The following is a 25,967-nucleotide window of genomic DNA, read 5'->3' as shown; positions in this document are numbered from 1 at the left end:
TTCGTACAGGCTTATCAACCCCTAATGTAAAATTTTTTTATATTGCTCAACATTTTTCAGCGAATTTTGTTGAAGAAGATTCAAACTCAATAACTTTTCTTTTAGAGACTTTTTCTAGAGATGATCACAACAACGGAAAAAAGTGTCCTTCTTCTAGTTACTACACTTTTTCTGATGATCCAGTTGACGAATCTCAAAACAAAACTATTCAAGTATTGGGATCTTGTGATGGATTGGTCTTGCTTCGGATCCATGAAGATTTTAAGTACATTTACTTGATCAATCCGACAACTAAAGAACACATGAAACTTTCTCCCGAATTTACGCAATGGTCATTTACTCTTAGTTGCTTTACCCCCACAGTGGCCGATAAACCATGGAGACAACTTTCTCAATCAGTCTTGCATTATAACCTATTTGGTTCGTCAACTTTCTTGTTCTACGGTTGATTATAGAATTGCATTTCAATTGTCACATAGTAATTTGTTATATACTTATTTATCAAATGTAATTTTATCATGAAGGTGGATTAGTGAAGAGAATGCCGTTTCTTGCTGGATTTGGCAAAGATATTGTTACAAAATCATATAAGGTGATTTTGATATATTCAAGAAATAAAAATTATGACCATTATTTCATGGCCAAGGTTCCATCCCTTGATAATGGTGAGCAAAGAGACGCTGGTTTTTATAATTTACATCATTGCATCTTCTGCGATGAGCAAACATCAGTCTACGCAAACGGATCCCTCTTTTGGTTGACATTGAAGAAGCTTAAGCAAACATCTTACCAAGTATTAGCTATCGATCTTCACACTGAAGAATTTCGATGGATAGTATTACCAGAGTTTGACACCAAATATGCTACTAGTATAGAAATGTGGAATCTAAATGAACGTTTGTGTCTATCGGATGTGCTAGAATGTTTAAATTTGGTCGTTTGGAGTTTACACCAAGAATATCCTACCGAAAAATGGGAGAAAATATATTTTATTAATATTGAAGTTATAATAACCAACCAGTTACATGAAAAGTTTTGGATGCTTGGTCTAGCGGCGGCCTATTTTTCAAGTATTAGAAATCGTCAAGATCAAGTGTCTTTTTTTAGACAAAGAACGATTTCGTATTCGCCAACAATGATTTCTCCTTCAAGTTTGATGCTTTGATGTTATTTATATCTTCATCATATAGTAAACTCAAAACTCTTAAGTTCTTAACAATATTACATATAAATTAAAAAGAATGTTTAAAAATATGTTTATATATTATATATATATATATATATATATATTTTAAAGTATATTGTAATTTCTATTTAATTGAAATTATGAGCTACTTTTAAAATGGTTTGTTTTCATTATGGTTTTTTCTCTTTTTCTTTATTATTTTTTCCTTATGTTTTATTAAAGATAGATCAAATTCTTTTTAATTTTGCCAATATATTTATATATTTGGATATAGTTATGATGAATAATTACAATATTTTGAACCATTTTTTGCAAATCCAAGACAACAAGTTGGGATAGTTAGACACAATTCTTTGAAACGAAGAATTACGGTAAAAAAAAAAGAGATTGACAAAAATAGCACTAAAACGTTTTTCTTCAAAAAATAGCATCTATTTTGAAAAATTTCACAAATAGCACTCAAAACTTTAATTAAATTTTAAATATAAATAAAAGAAATTCCCACAAATAGCACACTTTTAAGTTTTTTGGACAAAATTTGCATTAAAAAGTTTTTTAGACACAAATAGCACTCAAATAATTATTTTCTATTTAATTATTAAAATTAATGACTAAAACAATTCATAAATACCCAAAAAATTCATTACCAAAAATTCCCGACAATATATTCCCGCAAAAAAATTCCCTACAATATTTTTTCGTCAAAAAAAAACCCGAAAATATTTTTCCCCAAAAATAATTTTTGTCAAAAAAATTCCGCCTAAAAAAAAAATTCAAGACGCATATTACAAAATTTAGGAAAGATTCTAAGTAATTCAGGAAGGGTTTCACGAAATTTAGAACATATTTTTTTTGTGAAACCCTTCGTGACATTTGTAGAATTATTCTTGAATTTCGTGGAATCTTTCAAATAATCATTTTCTGAAATTTAGAAAGGATTCTACGAAATTTAGGAAGGATTTCACTAAATTTAGGAAAGGTTTCACGAAATTTTTATTTGTGAAAGCATTCGTGAATTACGTGAAATCCTACCCGAATTTTGTAGTTGTCTTACTGAATATTTTTGACAGGAAAATTTTGACAAAAAGAAATTTGGCGAGAATTGTTTTACGAAAAGTTTTTGACAAAAAAAATTTTGGCGGGAAAATTTTGACAAAAATTCTGACGAGAAATATTTACTTTTATTTATTTATTTTAATTCCAATAAATAATTAGTTATTAGAGCTTGTTCCTGCACACATTGCAACAAATTGTTCGTCTCACTTTCTCTTTTTGGCATTTCTTAGATGGGAATCCATAGAGTGTTAGTTCTTCCCAAGAAGTTTGATCACCTATAGATTTGGATTTCCATAGTGATCGATTGACTTGATTGGTGCAGAATTACCACTGACCATCCTTGGTTTGAGATATTGTTCCAGCCAAGGCAAACTATGGATAAAATAAGGTCCAAGTTTTGTTCCTTTGAGACTAAACACGCATATGTGATTATCTTATAAGCGAATCTCAAAGTTTGTTACTAGCGTTGTTAGTCATTCGTAAAACTAAAACGCCTAATTACATCTAAAAAACGAAAGAAGAAACTTCAGCTCCACACCTAAAAAAATAGGAAAATTATTGGCCAATTAGCATGGAGATCATTGGGTTGGAATCTCTCTTTATCTGCCGCTTAATCTTTTTCTTCTTAATTTCCTTAGCTTGTCTAGATTCATTACAAAGCATATTTATACTGTACTACTTTTAACCTACTTAGCTTAATTGTTTTGTCTTAACACCACACAAGACAGCCCACTTAACATTTGGGCTTAACATATAACACATGGCCCATTTGTGTCTTTCTTCTTTGTACTTCTTCAGTTCTTCTTCTTCTTACGACAAAGCTCTCTCTTGTACATCTTCATCTTCTACGATCTCTTCTTCTTTCTTTGTTGCAGTCTCTTATCATCTTCTCCACTCTTCTCTTGATCTCATCTCTCAAGTAGGGTTAAGTATAGGATCAATTTCCAACACATTGGATACCTAAGCATGTCTCTCTCCATTTTTCAAGTCAATAGTATTTGTATTCCACTAAATAATATTTTATTACGTGTACCGCAAACAACATCAATGGTACTAGAACCGTGTGTCAATTATTTTGGATGTAAACGAAGTTTTTGCTAATTATTAATTTGTTTTTATTCAAGAACGAGACGTGTAAAAAAGAAATGTAAAACTTCCACATGAATCGTACCAAAGCGTTTTTGGACGAGAAAAAAATAGAAATTGTAAAACTATAATTTTTGTAGTAATGTAAAACGATTTGTGTACATATAAACATAAACGGTAAGTCGGTAACATTCGTATAAAGAAAACAAAAGATTGTAAAGTTTGAGCAAAATGTTTGAAACACCTGTAGGATGACAAAAATGTAAACTTCTTAAACGGAAAAGTACTAAAAAGCGTAACAACTGAAAAAGGAAAGACTATTTTGATCGGAAAACTATATATAAAACATAGGTATGATCTTTATTTCTCAATCTCACTATTAACATTCACAAATGAATAATTAAGATTCCTATATTTTAGCAGGGATGGCTCAAGAACTCGATTTGGAATTGGGTTTAGCTCCATATGATCCATGGGTTCTAAAGAAGAATTTAACCGAGAGTGATCTTAATAATGGTTTTATTATTCTACCTAAACAAGATTTTGAAAAAATAATTCGGCAGATGGAACGTGGTTTGGTCAAGAATTTGGGAAACGGTGTTGAAGTGAAAGTCCATATTATAGAGGAAGGTCCTGAATCTGATGATTACACATTAACACTGGTCAAGTGCAGAGGCAACTGTATGTTCAGAGGAGGATGGTACAATATGGTTAAAGCTAAATGTTACAAACCAGACGATGAAATTGGACTTATGTGGGATAAGTGGTCTCGAAGATTTTTATTTCACCATATTAACTAGTTTTCTCTTTTCAACTATCACAGAAGATATTTATTTAGGGGTTTTAAATTTTAATTACAGTATTTTATTTCTTTTTTAAGTTATAGTCATCATAATTATTCGAAACAACTTGCAAAAAGAACAAAAAAAACAACCAATCTATAGCAATCTCACCTAAAACAATTTGCAAAATTTATGATGTGAACTAAATATCTCAACTTCTCTCAATAGAACAATGAAAGAAAAAGAAAAAAAAATCCAACATGTTACAAAATAAAACAAATCGTTTTTGTAAGGCCCATTAATTTCAATGCTCTAATCAATTTTAAGGCCCATTTAAACGAAAAGATTCATCTCCTTTACCTCTCGAGTTTCAATTCAACTGAAGAGAGAACTCGTATCCTTCTCCGCCGCAAAATGAAGCTTCTCCGCCGCCGTTTCTTCAACTCCGTCAATACAATCACCAGACCTAACCGACGTCACTATGCCACAAAGTATGTCGCCAAAGTCACTTCATCATCTCCCTCCGGCCGATCTCTCTCCGCCGAAGTTTCTCTTCCTAATCCTCTTCCCGCCGACGTACGTGGCTACCCTCTACCTCGCCGTCATCTAATCTGCCGAGCCACAAATCTCATCACCGGAGCCTCTAATCTCTCCGATGCTTTCTCTGATCTCTCTGATTACCTCTCTTCTCTCTCACTCTCACTCACACCCGACGAAGCTTCAGAGATTCTCAAATCCCTAAATTCACCTCTCCTCGCCGTGGAATTTTTCAAATTAGTCCCTTCTCTTTGCCCTTACTCACAAAATGACCCTTTCCTTTACAATCGTATCATCTTAATCCTCTCAAGGTCAAATCTTCCAGACAGATTCGATCGTGTTCGTTCGATTCTCGATTCCATGGTGAAATCAAACGTCCATGGAAACATATCAACTGTGAATATCTTAATAGGTTTCTTTGGTAACACGGAAGATTTACAAATGTGTTTAAGATTGGTGAAGAAATGGGATTTAAAGATGAACTCTTTCACTTACAAGTGTCTCCTTCAAGCTTACTTAAGATCTCGTGATTATTCTAAAGCTTTTGATGTGTATTGTGAGATTAGAAGAGGAGGACATAAACTTGACATCTTTGCTTACAATATGTTGCTTGATGCTTTAGCTAAAGATGAAAAGGTACTTGCTTTTTGAGAGAGCTCTCACTTGTTTTTTCACTCATAGAACTAACTCTCTTAAGTAAAGTTTTGGTTTTTATGTATAATTGTGTGCAGCCTTTTGTCAGATTGATCAGGCTTGTCAAGTTTTTGAAGATATGAAGAAGAGGCATTGTAGAAGAGATGAGTATACTTACACGATTATGATCAGGACTATGGGGAGGATTGGGAAGTGTGATGAAGCTGTTGGTTTATTTAATGAGATGATTACTGAAGGGCTTACGCTTAATGTTGTTGGTTATAATACTTTGATGCAAGTTCTTGCGAAAGGCAAAATGGTTGATAAGGCGATTCAGGTTTTCTCTAGAATGGTGGAAACGGGTTGTCGGCCGAATGAGTATACGTATAGTCTTCTTTTGAATCTTTTAGTTGCTGAAGGTCAGCTTGTGAGGTTAGATGGAGTTGTGGAGATTTCGAAAAGGTATATGACTCAGGGGATATATTCTTATTTGGTTAGAACGTTGAGCAAGTTAGGGCATGTAAGTGAGGCTCACAGGCTGTTTTGTGATATGTGGAGCTTCCCTGTGAAAGGAGAGAGAGATAGTTACATGTCGATGCTTGAGAGTTTGTGTGGTGCGGGTAAAACCATTGAAGCGATAGAGATGTTGAGCAAGATTCATGAGAAAGGTGTGGTAACTGATACTATGATGTATAACACTGTGTTCTCGGCGCTCGGGAAGCTAAAGCAAATATCTCATATTCATGATCTCTTTGAGAAAATGAAAAAGGACGGTCCTTCTCCGGATATATTCACCTATAATATACTTATCGCTAGTTTTGGCCGGGTAGGAGAAGTTGATGAGGCTATTAACATATTTGAGGAGCTTGAGAGGAGTGATTGTAAACCCGACATTATTTCTTACAACTCTTTGATTAATTGTTTGGGGAAGAACGGTGATGTTGATGAAGCCCATGTGAGATTCAAGGAGATGCAAGAAAAAGGATTAAACCCTGATGTGGTCACATACAGCACTCTGATGGAATGTTTTGGGAAAACAGAGAGAGTCGAAATGGCGTATAGTTTGTTCGAAGAGATGCTTGTTAAAGGGTGTCAACCAAACATTGTAACGTACAACATTTTGCTTGATTGTCTAGAGAAGAACGGGAGAACCGCAGAAGCAGTTGATCTATACTCAAAGATGAAACAGCAAGGACTCACACCGGATTCCATTACCTACACTGTGCTTGAACGGTTGCAGTCTGTCTCTCATGGAAAATCTCGTATCCGTAGGAAGAATCCGATAACGGGGTGGGTTGTCAGCCCTTTGTAGTCAGTAAAATAGTGTGAGAATGATCCTTAAGTGAAGAATGAAAACTGCATAATCTTGAGTTTCTAATGCGCTATTCAAAAATCATGTCTTCTCCGTATTGCTCTGTTTGATGATCAGGTTAGTATTATAATCTGCGCTTTCAAGTTTGTGCGAACTAGTACTCGAAACTGAAAATTTTGAAACAGGAGAATAACACATTGGTGTTTGAAGGTTTTTACTCTTACGGCTATTGTAATGTTATCTTTAGATTGATGAGTTTTCAGAAGAAATTAGAACTGCTTGATGTTTGCTTGTTCTTAAATTAGTGACATTAGAACTTCAGAGAACAAGGTTACATTTGCCAACAAAAGGAAAGGAAGATTAAAAATGGTAAAATTTATCCATGGAAGTTAAGTTAAAGCGGATCACAGGAACAAGAATGGCGTGGTGGATGCTGATGCGACATACTCACACCGCTAACGCTACTCTTAGAGGCCATAACTTCATCTAGCGACAACCTCTGCCTCTCAGATCGCTGGCGCGGTGCGCTGTGTGAACGCACTTTTGCCTTAAAGGACTTAGTTTTCTCCATGTAGCCAGGAGTACTCACACTGCTTTCATAGTCACACAAAGCCTTTCCACCAACACTCTTAGCTGGAGACTGCATTACATAATAGCGATTATTAGCAGAATGGTGATGCAATAATCTCGGCGTGTTCTGCGCGGTAGCAAACTTCCACTTCTCATCCGAGAAACACAACTCCAAATCATTCCCTTTGTAAACAAAATCGCCTTCATAGTCAGACATTGAAACAACATTGTGCACTTGTCTAGATCTTGATCTTGAACTTGATCTTCTCATGTATCTATCGTCCTTCTCTACAATCTTTGTTCTTCTGTCATCGAACGTTGCTTCATCAAACTTATCCTACAAACAGAGGACACACTTTAAGTCTTGTTTTGGCTTAAAGAAAAAAAGAGAGCCAATGGAAATGAGAATAGTTCTTTACAAAGGATTGTCGAGGTTGAAACATGTTGTTGTACTCTTTGTTGAGGCTGCGATTGATGCGTTTTGATCGCATAGCGGTTTGGACTCTGATCAAAGTTTGTATGCTCTGCAACATTGCGGCCGCGCGTTTCCTTACTAAGTATCCTCTCACTAATGCTTGTAGCTTCACTATACCTTTCAAAGCTCTTAATGCTTTCCTCGCCTAACCATAAAACCAAAAAAAAAATGAAATTGACAATTGTTTTCAAACCAACTATTCCACTTTTAATGATTCACATTTGCTAAAACTGTAATCTATGAAGAAAAACGTTCAAACTGTATCATAACCAAAAATTCGAACTTAACAAAACCATTTGCCAAAATTTTAGAACATTTTGAAGATGCAAAAATTACCAAAGAGCCCCTGAAGACTTTTTGTATTTTGACCGCAGCCCACCGCTCCTCCTTCGTGATGATGATATCTCCCGCTCTTCCTTCACTTGTCAGTCTAACCACAGCCGCCGAAACCGCTGCGTCTGCGGCAGTGGCCGTAGCGGTTGCAACCGCAATTGCGTTCTTGTTCTGATCTTTCTCTGTATCCGTCAAAATAGTTCCCAACAAAACAGAGTCCCTAGGAACATTGAAGTCGCCGGAATGGTCGCCGCCTTTGACGGAGTCTCCGCCGGAAACGTGGCTTCTATCTTTACTCTTCTTCGTGCCAAACATGCCCTTAAACCATCTTGCTGCTCTGCCCATCTCGATTTGGAAGAATCAAGAACACTTTTGTTTTGGTAGTCTGCGATGTGACGATTCGAAATGTTAAAGAATGAGAAATTCACGTATAACCCAAAAAGAAACGTTTTGTATGCAGAGAGAAAAAAACAAAACTTCATTGCATTTAATTTGAAATTTTATTTACTTTCAAACTTTGTTTCTATCACTTGTTAAAAATTTCATTTTGTCTTTGGTTATATTTCCTCACAAAAATCCAAAACATTTTACTATAGAGCGTTGATATGAATCTAGCTAAAAGAAGAGTATTACTATGACCAAAATGGATAAATATATTATTTTTCTTACACTGTAATCATTAGATAAACAGAAAAAATTGAACAGCAATGAACTGACAATACTTGTTATCAGTCTATATATAAAAAAGTAAGAATCATTATCCTATATTCCTATTAATTTAAAATAAAATCATACAGTATATTTTATCATTAGATAAACAGAAAAACAAGCTCGATAAATTGATAATTTATTCGAGTAGAGGATGATAGTAAAGACAAAACATATCACAGTGTGAAAGATTTGGCTAGTAAATAAATGTTGGCAAAAAATATTGTTTTGAAGAAAAAGAAGATCATGGTTTGAACAAAATAAAGAAGGAAGGTTCAAAATACAGAAGAAAAAAATCTGACAAAAGCCTCGTGAAACCTGAATTAGAAGACAAAACATGATGTCATGGAGAGACATATCAAAAAAAATTATAATTATTTTTTATTGGATTCTTTTTAACACAATCCATAAACTTCTTCAAATACAATGGAAAAAAGAGGAAAACATCGTGAAACCAAACGTTATGGAACAACAATCTGCAGACAAAGAATCGACAAAAGAGTAAAACAGAAATGTTAATTACACTTAAAAAACGATTAAATAAATAAATTAAAAGTAGCACTCGCCTGCAAATGACAAAAGTGGTTTCTCTGCCTCCTACAAAATTTGTTTCTCACAGAAATAAGAAAACAAATAGTGCCTTAATGTGTTAAGAGTCACCGAATAAAGAATGTCACATTTCACTCTATAACTCGATTTAATTAAGAACGCTGATTAAGAGAAGATTTTTTCCTTCTTAATAGCTAAAACATAATCAATGCACTGATTGATCGGTTAAAATGGGGTAATTGAACGTTTTTATTTGAATTTTTTGGTATTATTACCAGTATAGACATTTGACCAAAGTATCTCCAATAATGGCAATGACTCAATTAAATGGATTACACATTTTCAATACTAACACATACACACACACCAACTTTATTATGTATGTGACCAAACTTGTGAAAATTCATCTCTTAAAGATTTGTTCACTATACTACTCGATTTTTTCCAAATACAAAATTTCTGTTTATAACACAATATTTTAAGTTTGTGAACATAAAATGAAATCAAATTATTTTTTACCAAAGTAAACTCAATAATTAAAGAAAATTAATTTTATATCTTTCAGAAAAAATCTTCAACATTAAGATAAATATCTTTTAAATGTTAAAATGCTTATTGAAATATATTTTCTTATTTGGAATATTTATTTATCTATTTATTTATCATTCAACCATTACATTCAGTAAAGTTAACTTATTGAAAACGAACAGTTTCACATTAAGTTAGTTACTTGGAACTTGATTTCAAACAAGAATCTGAACTGTCTTGTAAATACAAAGTGGTAGCGCTACTAAACGTCGGTTTCCTTAGGTATTGATGTTGGATATGACTTATCTTCTCCCCGATCTCTCCTTTTATAGACCGATGTGAAACTCTAGTTTCATTCGAATTTAGAATGGCATGTCACTACAAAAGCATACCTTAGAATTCGAAGTTTCTAACAACTCCATATCTCATATCCCTGTGGACTAGTGTTTCTCGACAACATCAATTCTTTTACCCATTCTGATTAAGGCTTTTCTACAGCAAACAATGACCTTTAATTAGTATTAACTATTAAGTCTCCTTTTCTTTAACTTGGGCTTTGCCATTGGACATTTTTCCTTTAGAATTCGAAGTTTCTTCCGCATCAGGTTTCTTTTCCTTAAATTTAGAAATTTCCGCTAGCAAATACAAGTTTATTTTCTTTAGAATTCGGTTTTATTCTATCGTTAACTCAATGATAAATTTATTTGATCCAAACAAGTTACTACAGTACAAGAGTAAACGTCGCTTATTACTTGAACTTAAAACCAGAATATTAATTTTTTGGACTAGATAGAGTGGTCCTAAAATGTTGAGAGGACAACACAATTGGCCATCAATATCACTGTAGACTTCAAAAGAATATAGAATGAACATTTTCGAAGGCAAAAGGAAAAAAGTAACTATAAGGTCTCATATTGCTGCTTCGAATAGTTAGGCAAGACTCTCAACGAAAAAGACTTCTCTTCAATTTTTCTATTTTGTACTCTCTTTATCAATATTCCATACCCACCAATTTTTTCTTCCTTTTTTCCTTTTAAACGATTTGATCGTATGAATACATATGCTTATGAACAACCCTTTATTTTATATATCTATTCTACGAAACACAAAAGCTAAACTAGAAACATAAATTTAGAGATGATTATACATAGAAACTATATCATATCAAGTATTATCAAATATGTAGATCAATAATCAGAAGATGATAATCTAATGATGTCTGTAATTTTGTTGCCCAAGAGTCCAGACAAAGATGAAAGATGTGGTTAGACAATGGTTTGAATATCTGTCCTAACAGCTCATTTAAAGAAAAGTTGTTCAATGTTTTAAAACCTTTCACTCTCATAGTTCATTACAATAGCGGATACCCTAAGTATAGATTTAATAAAAGCTAAAGAGCTTTTTGGCAGAGAAAAAGATTGTTTCTTTTCTCCGTTTTTCGAAAAGGATGCTTTGCTGACATAGGGAGAGTTACATTACTTAAAAGTGTTGATCAAGTGTGAATAATCATTACCAAAACTTAAAAACAGAAGACTATTATAATATGCCTAAAAGGGTTTGTAAATTTACTCAAGACCCCAAAATCATCATTGCACTGTTTGGTCTTTGAGTTCCAACAAAACTCTATGATATCTCAAAAGCCAAAAGAAGATGTAACAAACCAGAATGTACATCAGACTTATATCAGAAACTTTTCCAAGACCAAAAACTCATCAAAGTTTAAAGGCAAAATGCAATTAATAACATCTCTCTACTTCTTTAAAAGCTGTAAAAGATCTTTTTCTTCATCTTCTCATTTTCTCTTGCTTACCATTTCCATCTGCAAATTTCAAAACAACAAAAAAACATTCTAAGAACTTCACTTAAAAGAGTCACCAAAACAACTAAAAAATGTTATTAAAATCCTACACTTACATGTTAATGCTGAAGAAATCTCAGAAGTTTTAATCACACGCAGCCTCTTCACCGAAGACACAAACATTCTGACAATTTAAGAAATAATCAATTTTAGTGATCAAAAAGTCCACAATCTTTAATAGCTTAACCAAACTAAGTTTGTTATTAATCAAACTGTGATTAAGATATAATAAATATGTGACTAGGAATCTAATACTTCTCCTTTAGATAGAACAAAAAGCTGACTCAGATTCAGAAAAAAACGAAAAAGAAAAGAAAAGATTCTTACTGCCATGGAACATCTCCTACAAGCATCTTGTCTCCTTCATTGTCTTCATATGTAAGAGTATATTCTCCATTCCCATCTAATAATCCAGTGATTGGTTTTTCATCTTCTATGGATGATGGAAAGTCTCTTTGAGCTGATAAAATAAGAACAATTAGAGTTCAAAATTCAACCCTTTTTTAACCATAATCAATAGAGAGACAAAGGTTTCAAATTTACCTGCAAGAAGACCTCTGAAGAGCTTGTCAACTGTGAAAGATAACTGCTCATAGCTATTATGAGCACTGAGATCAACTTTACGACCAATGGGAACACCATACATGTTGATCTTCACAAACATGCCTCCTTGTCTCTTTGGTTCTGTTGTCTTAGCAGCAGCATCACACTTTTGGTTCTTGAGGGTAACACCATTGGAGGTGGTTGAGTCATTTCCAAGCTTTGAAGAACTTCCACTAGCTAAATTCTTCCTGAAGGATCGAACCGGAGGCCATCCCACCACTGGACCAGGAGCAGTTCTTTAAAACACAAAGGCATCAAAACAAAACTTGTTAGTAAGACAAGAACAATCTCAAGGTTAAAAACAGAGGAAAACTAGGGCAGTAAAAAGACTGAAACTTTCAGATGGGAAAAGGGTAAAAAGATGAAAAGTTTTGAGATCCAATCTTAAGCAGACAAGAACAAAGTTTATGCAGATAGATGGGACCTTATTGGCTAATAACAAGTGAATATCATCATGTGAGAAGGATACAAAACAGAGAAAAACAAAAAGTAAGAGATGAGAAGTTTAAAACCTTTTATGGGATGTGGTTTTGGTGGAAGAAGGAGAGAAGTATTTGCCAGCGAGAGAGAGGATAGATTTGTCTTTTGGTTCTTTCTTCATGTGTCTTATCATCGATTCATCATCATCTTCTTCACCAGGTGGTCCAAGCTTTAGCTCAAGCTTCTTCTCCTCTGTTTTGAAAACAGAGTTTTTCTCATCGTGAAACCAATTTCTTCTCTCTTGTGGAATCATCAAGTCAAGCAGCTTCGGAGAGATTTCACCGTTTCTTGAATAACCCTCCATTAGGATTTTTTTTAGAGGAACTACAGAAGAATCTTGCGTTCTTTGACCAAAAGAAGAAGAATTTCGACAAGAAAACACTTCAAAAAGAAAATCTGTCTAGAAGTTGACAACTTGTTCACGCAAAAGAACAAAATTTTATAAACCCATTAGTTAAAATCTCTCTGCTACACTATCCAAAACTCTTGAAGCAACTTAGAAAACAAAAGAGAGGAGATGGAAATGGAATGAGAAGCTAGAGAGGTGATTAAGTGGGACTTTTATACAAATCAAAAGCTTTCGCCTTTTGAAGGGAAAAATGTTAAAACTTTATGGTGGGTTCTTATCTTTTTTCCCACTTTGTGTTCTCTCTCTCTCTCTATCTCTAGATTCTTGAAGGAGAAGAAGTTGGATTTTATACCAAGGAAATGCAGTGAATAGGTTAAAACCAAAGGAAGAAAAATAAGGGGTAAAATTGGAAATTATTAGAAGTTAGTAAATTTGGAGACCAAAAAATAAAAATAAAGGGATTTATTGGTGTGAAACACACGCAATCAATCTTTTTATCTCTCTCTCTGCCCTTAAAGGAAGTTTAGTGGAGGAAGCAAAGCATGCTATTTTGTTTTCTATCTTATTATTCCAATCCCATAGGCCTTTTTTCACCTTTTTATTTAAAACATATTTTCTTTTGACCAATTAAAAAAAATACATACAACAGAAAAACATAAACAAACAATTACTTTGTACAAGTAAAACTTGTGGTGTTGTGTGGTTGACCCAAACAAAACGAGAAGTGTAACTTGAGAATTTGTTATGTTTTTATAATACTAGTAGTGTCACAAAATATGGATATAGGACTAAACAAATATTTAGACCAAAAAAGGAGGACTAAACAATGTTTTTGTAGAGACTTTACACTTTTACAAAATTATTGGGAAAATGTAGAAAAAGCATATTTATATTACGCGAAGTAAAAATCACACCCAATTAAATTAATAAATAGTAGTATATAATTAAAATATGGTTGCCATAAAAAGAAATGGAGGATTCGACGATCTTTCTCTGGTATGTTAGGATCACACCCCTATCGACTCTGTCCTACTCCTATGGGACTTACACATATTCCAATGTTTGGGAAAGTTCAAATGAATTTGGAGATTTTACGAGAAACCCTTCTTTTTCTCTCTCTCAGTCTCTATTGAGTCTCTATTGGGTGATTTAGCTGAATAACCATATTTGACAAACAAATTAAAAATATAGTACCATATATATAAAAATTAAGAAAATAGCATGTAAGGATAAGGAAAAGACAATTTTAGTGTTGAATTGGAGGTAAAATGATTTAGTAACATTTAGTTTAGTTTTTCACCTATTTGTTTTTTTTTTGTTATATATCTTTTCCAAAAAATAAATTCCAATTATAAAATTTATTAGAAAAAACCTATATTTTTTCTACATACAAAATAGTTTGAATTTTTAAAATCGGATTTGAATTTATAAAATAGTAAATAGTGTTTGTAAGTAAAAACATGTACTATTTTGGATAGAAATAAAATGTTGTACTATACTATTTTGGATGTATAGAAAAACTATACCCTAAGATACAACCTTGGCAACTCAAGCAACCAGATAACATAAGTGGTATCTGAAAAATCTATTTTGTCCTTCTCGTTTGTTTGTTATGTGATACAAAAAAAGAAAAAAAAAAAAGATTGAGAGAAGAAAGAAAAAGAGATGAGAGGTGAAGAGAGAAGGAGGGACTTAGAATGAGGTGGAGAAAAATGGGTAAATATACCATTATTATATATAATATAGAGAGTATATCTGTTTTTTTGTTTTGTGTTACTTTCTTAATTTATAAGTTTTTGTTAGTTATTCTTGCAAATTTTCTTCCTTTATTTCGTTTTGTCGTTATTATTTTATAAATTATTACTATTGGCTTTAATTACCATTTACCATCCCATCATATATTTAAACCCAAATGATACGAGGAATTTTTTGTCATCTTATACTTTAGATCGATAGAATTCAGTAAGCTCCAATATAAACTCTCTTTTTTTTTAATCAGGTTAGTTTATTCTGCGTTTTTTTCAAATCAGTCACTAAACAAATAAAATTATTGATTTTAGATTCGAGTTTTGTGTCTACCTTTACATGCAAATAAAAAACACAAGAATTATTGTGTTGCTTTAAATGAACTTAATCACAAGAAGCGTATGTTACCAAAAAAAAAAACTCAATCTTATTTAAAAGAGTAAGCTTTTGCCACACCAAAAAAAAAAGAGTAAGCTTTTGAAAATAATGAACCATCGGACATGGTTCTTCCACGTGTGAGACCGATATGACGGAAAAGCCGAACCAACCAAGAGTCGGGTAAGAGTTTTGGTCAAGGAAGGAAGGGTAATATGGGAATTTTCAAACAAGATTATCAGAGGTCAAATCTTGTCTCCGTATTACCAAACTCGTTGTGAGTTTTTGGTCAAGTAAAGATGGGTATTTTGGGAATTTTATAATATAAAAATGGGATTATCAGAGGTCATTTCTTGTCTCCATATTACCAAACTCCCAAATTTCTTCCTTCATCGGCTACAATGCTGCAGACAAAGACTGACAGACAACCTTAATCACGGTTCCTTAATTTCTCCATTTTAAATCATTCATGTGTTAAATTAAACCCTATGTAATTATAGTTATTAAACCGTCTAACAAGAAACACCTATTGTGATTAGTAATTACTGTGTAATTAAACGTGTACACAGTGTTTGGTAGATCGCGCGTTTTGATGATCTTCTTTTTTGTTTATGGAAGACACGTGGCAATATAGATGAGTAAAACAGAGACTAGAGACCGAATCTCTCTCTGACTTTGACAGTACTTTTCTCTCTATCTGGACGGTAGACAAAAGTTGTACAGTTTCAGATTTTAGATCTCCTGATAAGCTTTCAATCCCAACCGTTGAAACTCAAAACAAACCACAACCAACGGCTATGATTATCACCGTACACCAATTAATAAGATAGCTGACTCCAAAAAAGAAAGTGAAAAGGAATAAAACAAATCGTGAAATTAATGTCAAATCTGAGGAAAAAGCAATAGTTGTGGTAAAATCATAAATGATACTCTTCAATCTTCATGGGTCGTATTTGATAAGGCTCCACCTAATAAGATTATCGAATTATTTTCCTGCACTTACTATTTGTATCACTCAATTTCGATAATGTTGTGTTGTCAAGTCTAATCTCATGATAAAAGCGTATCTACATGTATGTGTCAATTATTTGTATGCATTTTTCATAGTGCAAAGATTCGTTTCTAAATTCCAACGTGATAATTGTTTTTGTGTTGAGTGTTTTTGTGGAAGCTTCATACACTATTTCACTGGCGTCGCTTTTTGAATGCATTGCTTCTTTTTGTTGAAACTTTCATCATGCTTTTATGATTTTACCAGTGAGATGCAAATAAATTGCATTTACTATTTGATGTAGTAATAGTAATAGTGTAATACTAATAGCATCTAGAAACAAATTAGTGATCCAATGATCTTGGTAATATCCAAAAACTGTAATTTGTAATTGTCTTGGATATTAGTATTTGAATCCTCAAATAAGCCAAATACTGTACATTCTTAAATTTGTTGATATCTCTCGAACAAAGTCATTATTCTTTTCAAAATCATTTTCAAAACTTGTTTAACAAACAATTTAACAACTAAATTAATGAGAGAAAACGGTTGCATCAAACTTTTATCTCTCGATCGATCCATGGACCATGATACTCAAGATATTGAATGAAATACCATACTCTATAAAATGTAGTCAATTCTTTAATAAACTACTCTCTCTCTTCCTAATTATTTGATGGTTTAAGTTTTTTACTTGTTCCACTTGTTGTCCCAAATTTTTTTTTTTTTTTTTAGTTTTGTACAAAATATCATTATTATTTTTGTTTGTGACCAATAGAGAAAGAAAAGAAGTAAAATTAATATTATTAAACTAGCAAAATAATAATTAAAAAAAAATAAAAAATAAATTTGTGTGTAAAACTCAAAATACCGTTCTTTTTGGAACAGATGAAGTATATATTTTCATATACATAATAACTATTTTAACTTTAGTGTTTATTCATTAAAGTTTGAATCACAAAATTGAAACTACAGATTTTGTTTTCTTGACTAATATAATGTGGATAGTCTATTTTCTTATACCTTATGTCAAAACCAACTAAAAATATAAGCATCTAATATTCGAATGTATATTTACATTTCTACTCCTATATTTTTTAATTTTTTTACTCGACCATGGAACCTAAGGATCTAATTATGACATTCACAAAGTACTTTTAAAACGAAAAACTACAACTCTTTGGTTAAAAAGTAGCTAGCATGCTTAATACTTAACTCTTATTGTGAAAATAATCAGAAGCATCAAGCCAATTCAAAAGATAATGGTCACAAAGTTCTCAACCACAACTCCAACTCCAAAAAAGTGAAAACTAAAAGCTTCTTTTGCTTTCTCTAATGTTCATTAAGGAAATTAGAATCTATAAAGGCTTTAGAACAATTACTCATTAGAGAAACAATAATAGATGTGGAAACTGATAATCAATACCTATATGAACACATAAAGGATTCGATTTCTGGAAATATGAATTATGCAGATAACTGAAAACAATTTTACTGAAGATTTCAAGTGTGGTGCAAATAGAATTTTTTTATTTTGGTCTTGTGTGTTTAGGAAAAAAAATCCCATCATAAACGGGGTGTAAGTAGAATCGTTGTTCATTGTGGAATAGTTCGTAAAACCAATCACTATCAAAGTGTTGTAGGGGTATAGATCTACTCTTGAATGATAAAAACATTATTTATAATGAGATAGGATCTAATGTCAAGAAAATAGAAACTAGAATTAGCTGATAAATTATGTCCCAAAAAAGCAAGTAAACTATGTCAAAACAAAACAACAAGTAAACTATGTTTTAATGTTTCGGCTACAATCATTCCTATGATGGTCCATGGACTCACATGAAAATAAGGTGGCCCAATTAGTAATCAAAGCCATTGAAAAATGTATTGCTTTAGTTGTGGTCCATTCCACAAAACCCGCATAATACACACTGGCAAGACTAGTACAAGATGAGCTCAAGAATTGTGGAATCTTATACAATTGGTTGTAATATTGTGGGTGACAAAGGAAAATGAACTTTTTGATAATTGATTTTCAATTTACGAGTTTGCTAAATTATAATCGAGTCAGAAATTAGAAGAATGGGTAGCTTCAGTTAACAAAACTCTGTCTTGACTTATAGAGAAGGCCTACGATGGATTAGAAAATGTTGTGATTCTTTAATGATCTTTTGTTTTACTCAACTCGGATCAAATTATAAATCTTCTCTTGCGTCAATTTGACTCTAAAATAATTTATGAAAAGAAGACAAAAAGTGTGACATTCTGTTTTATTTTTTGTTGTAACTTTGGAGTATATAAGCAAAAATAAAAATAAAATCACTATCAAAAGTTCCAAAATGTGATCTGAGAGGTGTGGTGGGACAGAACCAAACTGTCTTTTGTCAGTAACAGCTCATTGTTCTCTGTACCTTCTTTTTAACTCATCACTTGCTAAATCTTAATTAATAAACCTAAACTGTCGTTTTCTCAAATCTTTTTGGGTATTATTATTACTTTGAAACGATAAAGCACAAAATCTTCTAAACTTTTGCTTAATTAATCCATTTCTAAATGTTGACCATATTTCCTAATCCATATCTTCTTTTTTTTTTGTTTTGTTTGTGGAGATATGTCATTTTCTTCTACTTTGTAGCCTTTTCCAGTTTCCCCCCATGTTCTGTTTTTTTCAACACAACAATAGATTTCTTCTTAGCTCTAGATTTTACTGTGTGCAGTTAATGCTATTCAATGCAGTATCTAATATATATCGATTATTATATTAAAAAGCCAGTAAAAAAATAATTCTCCCTTTCATTTACACAAAAACTTAATTTAAATATAAGAATGAAATTAATAATTTTTTTGTGAATCTTTAAAATATTTAGCTTCCAATACAATTTTAATTAAACAAAAAACAAGTTCCTAAATTAAAAACGAAGTTCTTAAACTTTCAACCAAAAAAAAAACTACATTCTATAACATTACTATTTAACAGATAAAAGAGTAAATTCTCACTAATAAACAATTTATTAGATTTACTAAACCAACCACTGAACACCAGTTTTTAGAAAGTAGAAACACAAATATATTTATTCTTCTTTGACCTTGAAGGCTTGAGAACAGAGATACTGATCAACCTCAAGTCTAGACAATATAATAGTCACACATAAGTATTAGGTATTAAACCAAACACATAACCTAATTGACTCCTAAATGTCTAATTAATTCACAAAAATTCCTTCATATAATAATATTAATTTTGGATTATTATGATTTTCAATTTTTGACAAAGAACATGGTCTTTTGGATATTAAAAATATATATTTTGGACATTTCCTCTTATCAATTAAGATTTTATTTTAGATTTTTTCAGTCCGACAAGAGAGTGTGCGCTTCACTCCTTCCTCCCATGGCTGATTTCATCTCTTCTCTACTTCTTCCTCTTCTCCATTAACCAAATCAACCAATACCCATTTCTCAATTCACCATATCTTCATCAAATCAAGATTCTTTCTTCCTTAATCCCTAAAAAAAACCTTCTTTCAATTCTGATTTTCACTTAGGTTTTTCTCAATTTCTACTTCACACAATGAATCTTACCTTCTACATCTTCTTCTTAAGTCTTTTACCAAGTTTCTCATCTTCAAAGCCAATGAATTGCTCTGACACTACTCGTCTCTGCAGTTCCTTCCTTGCTTTCAAACCAAACCAAAACCAATCTTTCTCTGTAATCCAAAGCATGTTCGATGTATTACCACAAGACATAACCGCCGACATCTCCGGAGGTTACTTCTTTATTAAAAAGAACTGTTCTTGTCTTACTACGACTCATCAATACACAACAAACACAACATTCACAATCAGACAAAACGTTGGATACGTTTACAATGTTACCGTCTCTGCTTACTCTGGTCTCGCGTTTCCACCGAATACAACTAGAGCAGCTCGCGCTGGTGCAGTGGTTTCTGTTCAGCTTCTTTGTGGTTGCTCTAGTGGTCTCTGGAACTATCTTATGAGCTACGTTGCTATGGCTGGAGATAGTGTACAATCTCTCTCGAGCAGATTTGGTGTTAGTATGGATCGAATTGAGGATGTTAATGGGATCTTGAATCTTGATAATATCACAGCTGGTGATCTCCTTTATATCCCACTTGATTCCGGTAAGAAAGTTTCGATTTTTATGCTAAAGTTAGGGTTTTTGAAAAGAATAATTTGATGATTTTGAATTTGTTTATGAAGTACCTGGAGAGCCTTATGAGACAAGTAAGATAAATCCACCAGCTCCTTCTCCTGCGCCTGCATCATCATTAGCTAATGGCAATATCTCAGGTTTGGTTTCTGTTATTATCTTGTTTTGTCTGATCTGAATCTCAAGTTTCTATTTTTAGTATCATGAAACTTAAGTTTAGATGTTTCTGTATTTGTTTCCAAATTTGGAAAGATGACCAGGTGAATCACACTGCAAAGAGTGGTAGTCATGTGCCTTATATATGGATTGTTGGTGGTCTTGGAGTTGTGCTTGCACTTCTTGTTCTGTGCATACTTGTATGTATCTGTTTGAGATCATCTAGTTGCAGTTCCAGTGAGGAAGATGGTAATGGACACAACTTCCAAATCCTTAGAAAATCCGGTTTCTTTTGCGGTTCTGGTCGGTATAACTGCTGTAGATCAGGGGATTTTAGACAAACCAATGGTGAAACTCAAGTTGTTGCTATTCCTAAAGGTTTGGTTTTTGGTTTCATCATCTGTGGTTTCTCTTTTAAAGAGTTTTCTTTTTTAATTGTTTTACGGATTTTTTCTCTTGTATGAATGTAGCTCTTGGTGATGGAATGTTTGAGATAGAGAAGCCTATGGTGTTTACTTATGAAGAAATTCGTGCGGCTACGGATGAGTTTTCGGATTCTAATCTTCTTGGTCATGGAAACTATGGTTCTGTATACTTTGGTCTACTTAGAGAACAGGTTTGTTTTTCATTTCCTTGTTTTGAGTTGTCGTAATGGCTTTACTTGATGTCATATTTGGTTTAACTTATCACAGGAAGTTGCTGTCAAAAGGATGACTGCTACAAAAACTAAAGAGTTTGCAGCAGAGATGAAAGTGCTTTGCAAAGTTCATCATTCCAATCTGGTAAATTCCCTTTGTGTGTATATCTTTTTTATTAGTCTAAAATCATTCGAGATTATGACTCTTATGTTTGCTTTTCGTCTTGTCAAAGGTAGAATTGATTGGTTACGCTGCAACCGTTGACGAGCTTTTCGTAGTTTATGAATATGTCCGAAAGGGAATGCTGAAAAGCCATTTGCATGATCCTCAGAGCAAAGGTAAAGAGACTAATATTAATACCCGACAAGAACTAACAAGAAGATGATATAAATGATATATTTCTTGATGTTATTGAAGGAAATACCCCACTTTCTTGGATAATGAGGAATCAGATTGCACTTGACGCAGCAAGAGGCTTGGAATATATTCATGAGCATACTAAAACTCATTATGTTCACCGAGATATCAAGACAAGCAATATTTTGCTCGACGAGGCATTCAGGGCTAAGGTCTTAGTCTGAACTTATGAAATCCATTACATGTTCTGATTCTTATAGAGGAGAATTTGGTTGATCTTATCTTTGCATTGTGTTTAGATATCGGATTTTGGACTTGCAAAACTCGTTGAGAAAACTGGAGAGGGAGAAATATCAGTAACTAAAGTAGTTGGTACATATGGTTATCTTGCACCAGAGTAAGCATTTGAACACTTGAAGAAGCTACATTGAGTTTTAATACAAGAATACTTTAGTGAATTCTTATCTGTGACTTTTCTGTCTTTTCTTTTGCAGATATCTAAGCGACGGTCTTGCCACCTCGAAAAGTGATATTTACGCCTTTGGTGTTGTTCTTTTCGAAATTATATCCGGAAGAGAAGCTGTTATAAGAACGGAGGCGATTGGAACTAAGAATCCAGAAAGACGTCCATTGGCATCTATTGTAAGTTCTTGGAGTTTGTTTATAAAGATTGAACCATTACACTTCTTTCTTTGATGCAACATTCATTCGCAAAGCCCTTTTTTGTTGTTCTTGCAGATGTTAGCAGTGCTAAAGAACTCACCAGACTCTATGAACATGTCGAGTTTGAAGGAGTTTGTTGACCCCAACATGATGGATTTATACCCGCATGACTGTTTGTTCAAGGTAAACTAAGAAACAAATGCTTAATTAGTAGTTGGAAAAATGTAGTAACCATATGATTTATTTCATTGTAAATGAATTTTGTGGACAGATTGCTACGTTGGCAAAGCAATGTGTGGATGATGATCCGATTCTAAGACCAAACATGAAGCAAGTGGTTATATCGCTCTCGCAGATACTCCTGTCTTCCATTGAATGGGAAGCCACTCTTGCTGGAAACAGCCAAGTCTTTAGTGGTCTAGTCCAAGGAAGATAAAAACAATAAAAACTTAGAACCCTTTCTTTATTTTCAATTTATGAATGTCGCCATTGCCTAGAAGAAGCTTAGTTTGTCTAAACCAAAAGATCGTTCGCAGTCTAACTAAGTAGATAGTTACAGAGACAAATCTCTATATGATTATTCTTTTGGAGAATCAAATGAAGAGATGTATGAGTTTATATGCTTAAGATATGTTGCAATCTTACAAACAAAACATCACTTTATAATCTTACAAATTACAATAGATTGATGATGATGCATGACACAGAACCATATAATTTTTGGACATAATCAATACTTTGTAAGAGAAAGTGTGAAGGTCTGAGAATCTATGAAGACTTAGAGATAGAAGGTCACTGTTGTAATCTTTTTCGATTCCCATACTAACTCTGGTTTTAGCTTATATAATACAAAATCTAAAAGCATAAAAGGCTTAACGTAGTAAGTAATCTTGGCCCAGCATAGGCCCAATAAACCACATTCAGATCGTATCATCATATTCTTATTTTTAATTCAACCAAATTATCTTGTGTTTCAAACCAATATCTCCTTGATATTTTTGTAAATTTTTGTGTGCGCAGATAATGATTTCTCAGTGATGACTATAAACTCTATTTGGCATCAATTAAAAGTTTTGACCAAGGGTTTCAAACTAAACGACGTCGTTAGGGTTCTCTTGGGATGCAAGCATGTGTTTTCACATGATTAATCCAAATAACAAAAGGAAAAAGAAAATAAAACTCAAATCCTAATTCCTAATGGGAAGATTGGTTTTGATATTATAAAGTAAAATAAATCACGTTTTTGATATTTCTTCTGGTAGGAACGAACGAAAACGTAGTATTCGTGAGGATGGATACTATTGACGAAATTCTCATTGGTTTCTCCATCATCGGCTTGATCGTCATCGTGATTGCTAACTGTTGCGACAATATAGATCCCCCTCCCACGAGATTACCTCCCGAGACAATCCATCAAACTGTACAGCCTCAACAAGACATTGAAACCGGACAGAGCAAAGCCCTAGTGTTCAAAGATATCAAAGAAGAAGAAGGAGGAAGAGAAGAAGAAGGTGGTGGTAAACGTTTTTGTCCAATTTGTTTGGAAGAGTACGAGGATGATCATCAGATTAGGCGTTTAAGAAACTGTGGACATGTTTTTCATCTTTTGTGTATTGATTCTTGGCTTACACAGAAACAAAACTGTCCAAGTTGTCGCCGTTCTGTTGATTTGATGAGTTTAGGTCTTTAGACTATTAGGTTTTATTTATTTATCATTACTAAGTGAATATAGTCATATCTTTTGGTTAAGGTATCAATTATATTTACATTAATCAAAGTTTTGGTCAATGGTTGAAAAATCGAACTCAAGTTGACTTTGAAGCTTTTTTTTGTTGTTGTGTTGTTGTTATTAGGACATGTGAACAGAGAAACATGGACTGCAAAAGACTTTTTTTCTTATTCTTATTTTTTTTTTGGGTACCAAGTCAGGCTTTTTTATGTTACATTTTCATGGAGATTGAGAGTGGTGATGAGTTTGAGTGACAATAGGAGATGCACAACATCTGCAGCAACTTCCTAGCGGAGCTGGCTCACAACACACACAAGCAGGGCAAATCGGTCTTCTCGAGCTAATAGGAGCTGATGTGAAATACATACCAAGAAAGATTGATCCATACAGATCACTTTACTAATCTAATATTGGAAACTATTGTAGGTATATATAAAGTTTAGTTTGATGCCTTGAGTTGTTACCTCTTGGGATACGAGTAGCGTTGCTTTGAGACAAGGGAAGAACAAGTAGCAGAAACAAGACAAAGAGCTTCAAGAAGATGGATTTTCCACTGTGAAACGACGCCATTGATGCTTTGGTTTGTTATGCTTTGTGTTCGTAGAGGATTAAGGGTAATCATATTTATATGCGTTTTTAAAGATGACTTTTCCACAGACCATTCTAAGATTCAAAGTCTCTATTTCTGAGTTGAATGAGAATTCAAAGGTTCCTCAAACATTGACCGATCCACTTTAATAATAAGTTTAAAACGAAGCTACAAGGCAAACAAAACATATAGAATACTTTTTTTTTTATCCTATAACAATCAAAGTAGAATGGCCTGAGTGACAAGATTCATACGGAGTCTAATCTTTTGATTGCTTATTCACATGTAAATAAGATCATATTAAACACATGACAAGGTGTTAGACGAAATCAAAGTCGAAGCTTTTAGGGATTTTTGGGGCATCGACATGGGCAGCAAGCACCTCGTGGAGCCGGTGCACAACACACACACGAAGGACACACGCGCCTCAGCATACGCGTTTCAGCTATAAGAAAAAGAAAACAATTCACCTAAGAAAACTGCGATGTATTATATATAAATCCCAAAAAGATTAGCTAACCATCTAGATGCGCTCGAGTTGCTTGACATGGAAGGATTGGAGATAAGACCAAAGCAAGTACGAGAACGGAAATGAGCATGGTTGAGAATCGCTCGGTGGCCATTGCAGCTTTCTGATAAATGCTTAGAAACTTAATAAGATTTCAGATGCAGTTTGAGACCATAGTAAATGATGTTTATATTAGTCAAGAAAAAAAATATTACTCGTTGGATGATATCTATTGAAAGTTCAGAAATTTAAGTTTTCCTTTTCTTTTCTTTGTCCACTAGTTTTTATTTGTCTTCCTTTCCTTTATCCACTAGTTAATGGGATATTTATAGCTACAATTCTAACACCATAGATTTACTTTTACTTGTGAATTGTTAATTTTCATTAAATTTTGACCATTTTGCACATACACATTCACATATCAAACACATACATGCTAGCAGAAAGCAAAGTCACATCCTTTGGGGATTGTTGGTGCATCGGCATGGGCAGCAAGAACCTTTTGGAGCCGGTGCACAACACGCACAAGCAGGGCAAAACCGAATTGGCACTGGTGCTCTCAGCAGCATATGCCCTTCAACTATCATAATAATAAAAATTAAAAATGAAGTAAATTCTATTCAAGGGAAACTACGATGGATTGTTAATTCAAGAAGATTAGCTTACCATCGAGATGCACTCGAGCTGCTTGACATTGAAGTGTAGGAGAGAAGACCAAAACAAGTACAAGAACAGAAAGGAAGAGGATTGAGCTTGATCGCTCGTTTGCCATAACAACTTTTTGACTTCAGATAACAGTTTGAAACTATGGAAGGTTGATGTTTATATAGGCCAAAAAGAAAACTTGCAGCAAGTTGGTCCAGAAGACTAACAATAAAATAATATTGAATAGGTTTTTATGACCATTGACCATATAAGTAACTAGAAAATGTCTCACGCGTTGCGTGAGTTATATTAATATAGTAATGTATACAATATTATATAACTATATATATATAT

The 25,967-nt window shown here is 33.2% G+C and overlaps 9 protein-coding genes and 1 long non-coding RNA gene across 10 annotated transcripts; 5 read left to right on the top strand and 5 right to left on the bottom strand.

The window, feature by feature from the left end:
- Positions 1-3,753: 3,753 nt before the first annotated feature.
- AT1G51970 (B3 domain protein) lies at positions 3,754-4,128 on the top strand (the record flags this gene model as incomplete). Its single annotated transcript, NM_104078.2, has 1 exon — positions 3,754-4,128. One exon carries the CDS (start codon positions 3,754-3,756, stop codon positions 4,126-4,128), a length of 375 nt encoding a protein of 124 aa, NP_175609.1.
- Positions 4,129-4,474: 346 nt separating this feature from the next.
- ABO5 (ABA Overly-Sensitive 5) lies at positions 4,475-7,204 on the top strand. The gene is made up of 2 exons (NM_001333520.1): positions 4,475-5,283; positions 5,390-7,204. The coding sequence occupies exons 1-2, from the start codon at positions 4,525-4,527 to the stop codon at positions 6,590-6,592; spliced, it is 1,962 nt and encodes a 653-aa protein (NP_001319203.1). The 5' UTR covers positions 4,475-4,524; the 3' UTR covers positions 6,593-7,204.
- On the bottom strand, positions 6,987-8,496 carry IQD27 (IQ-domain 27; the record flags this gene model as incomplete). The annotated part of the gene is made up of 3 exons (NM_104077.2): positions 7,974-8,496; positions 7,582-7,782; positions 6,987-7,499 (listed from the first exon to the last, which is right to left on the bottom strand). Exons 1-3 carry the CDS (start codon positions 8,313-8,315, stop codon positions 6,987-6,989), a joined length of 1,056 nt encoding a protein of 351 aa, NP_175608.1. The 5' UTR covers positions 8,316-8,496.
- Positions 8,497-11,151: 2,655 nt separating this feature from the next.
- On the bottom strand, positions 11,152-13,589 carry IAA18 (indole-3-acetic acid inducible 18). Its single transcript, NM_104076.4, has 5 exons — positions 12,729-13,589; positions 12,157-12,452; positions 11,941-12,073; positions 11,670-11,737; positions 11,152-11,574 (listed from the first exon to the last, which is right to left on the bottom strand). The coding sequence occupies exons 1-5, from the start codon at positions 12,998-13,000 to the stop codon at positions 11,540-11,542; spliced, it is 804 nt and encodes a 267-aa protein (NP_175607.1). The 5' UTR covers positions 13,001-13,589; the 3' UTR covers positions 11,152-11,539.
- A 1,639-nt stretch (positions 13,590-15,228) lies between these two features.
- AT1G07773 lies at positions 15,229-15,545 on the top strand. The gene has a single exon (NR_139308.1). It is a non-coding gene; the product is annotated as an other RNA (long non-coding RNA).
- A 3,955-nt stretch (positions 15,546-19,500) lies between these two features.
- LYK3 (protein kinase family protein / peptidoglycan-binding LysM domain-containing protein) lies at positions 19,501-22,850 on the top strand. The gene is made up of 11 exons (NM_104075.4): positions 19,501-20,299; positions 20,379-20,468; positions 20,581-20,862; positions 20,955-21,100; positions 21,177-21,266; positions 21,355-21,460; positions 21,540-21,691; positions 21,779-21,876; positions 21,974-22,121; positions 22,218-22,325; positions 22,414-22,850. Exons 1-11 carry the CDS (start codon positions 19,729-19,731, stop codon positions 22,576-22,578), a joined length of 1,956 nt encoding a protein of 651 aa, NP_175606.2. The 5' UTR covers positions 19,501-19,728; the 3' UTR covers positions 22,579-22,850.
- A 583-nt stretch (positions 22,851-23,433) lies between these two features.
- Positions 23,434-23,832, top strand: AT1G51930 (RING/U-box superfamily protein; the record flags this gene model as incomplete). Its single annotated transcript, NM_104074.1, has 1 exon — positions 23,434-23,832. One exon carries the CDS (start codon positions 23,434-23,436, stop codon positions 23,830-23,832), a length of 399 nt encoding a protein of 132 aa, NP_175605.1.
- A 225-nt stretch (positions 23,833-24,057) lies between these two features.
- On the bottom strand, positions 24,058-24,486 carry AT1G51920 (uncharacterized protein). Its single transcript, NM_104073.2, has 2 exons — positions 24,336-24,486; positions 24,058-24,221 (listed from the first exon to the last, which is right to left on the bottom strand). Exons 1-2 carry the CDS (start codon positions 24,439-24,441, stop codon positions 24,091-24,093), a joined length of 237 nt encoding a protein of 78 aa, NP_175604.1. The 5' UTR covers positions 24,442-24,486; the 3' UTR covers positions 24,058-24,090.
- Positions 24,487-24,552: 66 nt separating this feature from the next.
- On the bottom strand, positions 24,553-25,192 carry AT1G51915 (cryptdin protein-like protein). The gene is made up of 2 exons (NM_104072.2): positions 24,981-25,192; positions 24,553-24,905 (listed from the first exon to the last, which is right to left on the bottom strand). Exons 1-2 carry the CDS (start codon positions 25,081-25,083, stop codon positions 24,805-24,807), a joined length of 204 nt encoding a protein of 67 aa, NP_564599.1. The 5' UTR covers positions 25,084-25,192; the 3' UTR covers positions 24,553-24,804.
- Positions 25,193-25,330: 138 nt separating this feature from the next.
- Positions 25,331-25,761, bottom strand: AT1G51913 (uncharacterized protein). The gene is made up of 2 exons (NM_001084231.2): positions 25,635-25,761; positions 25,331-25,548 (listed from the first exon to the last, which is right to left on the bottom strand). Exons 1-2 carry the CDS (start codon positions 25,738-25,740, stop codon positions 25,421-25,423), a joined length of 234 nt encoding a protein of 77 aa, NP_001077700.1. The 5' UTR covers positions 25,741-25,761; the 3' UTR covers positions 25,331-25,420.
- Between the last annotated feature and the right edge of the window lie 206 nt (positions 25,762-25,967).

The sequence above is a fragment of the Arabidopsis thaliana genome (assembly GCF_000001735.4).
Source record: "Arabidopsis thaliana chromosome 1 sequence".
Classification (NCBI taxonomy): Eukaryota; Viridiplantae; Streptophyta; class Magnoliopsida; order Brassicales; family Brassicaceae; genus Arabidopsis; species Arabidopsis thaliana.
This window is presented reverse-complemented; position numbering and strand designations above follow the sequence as displayed.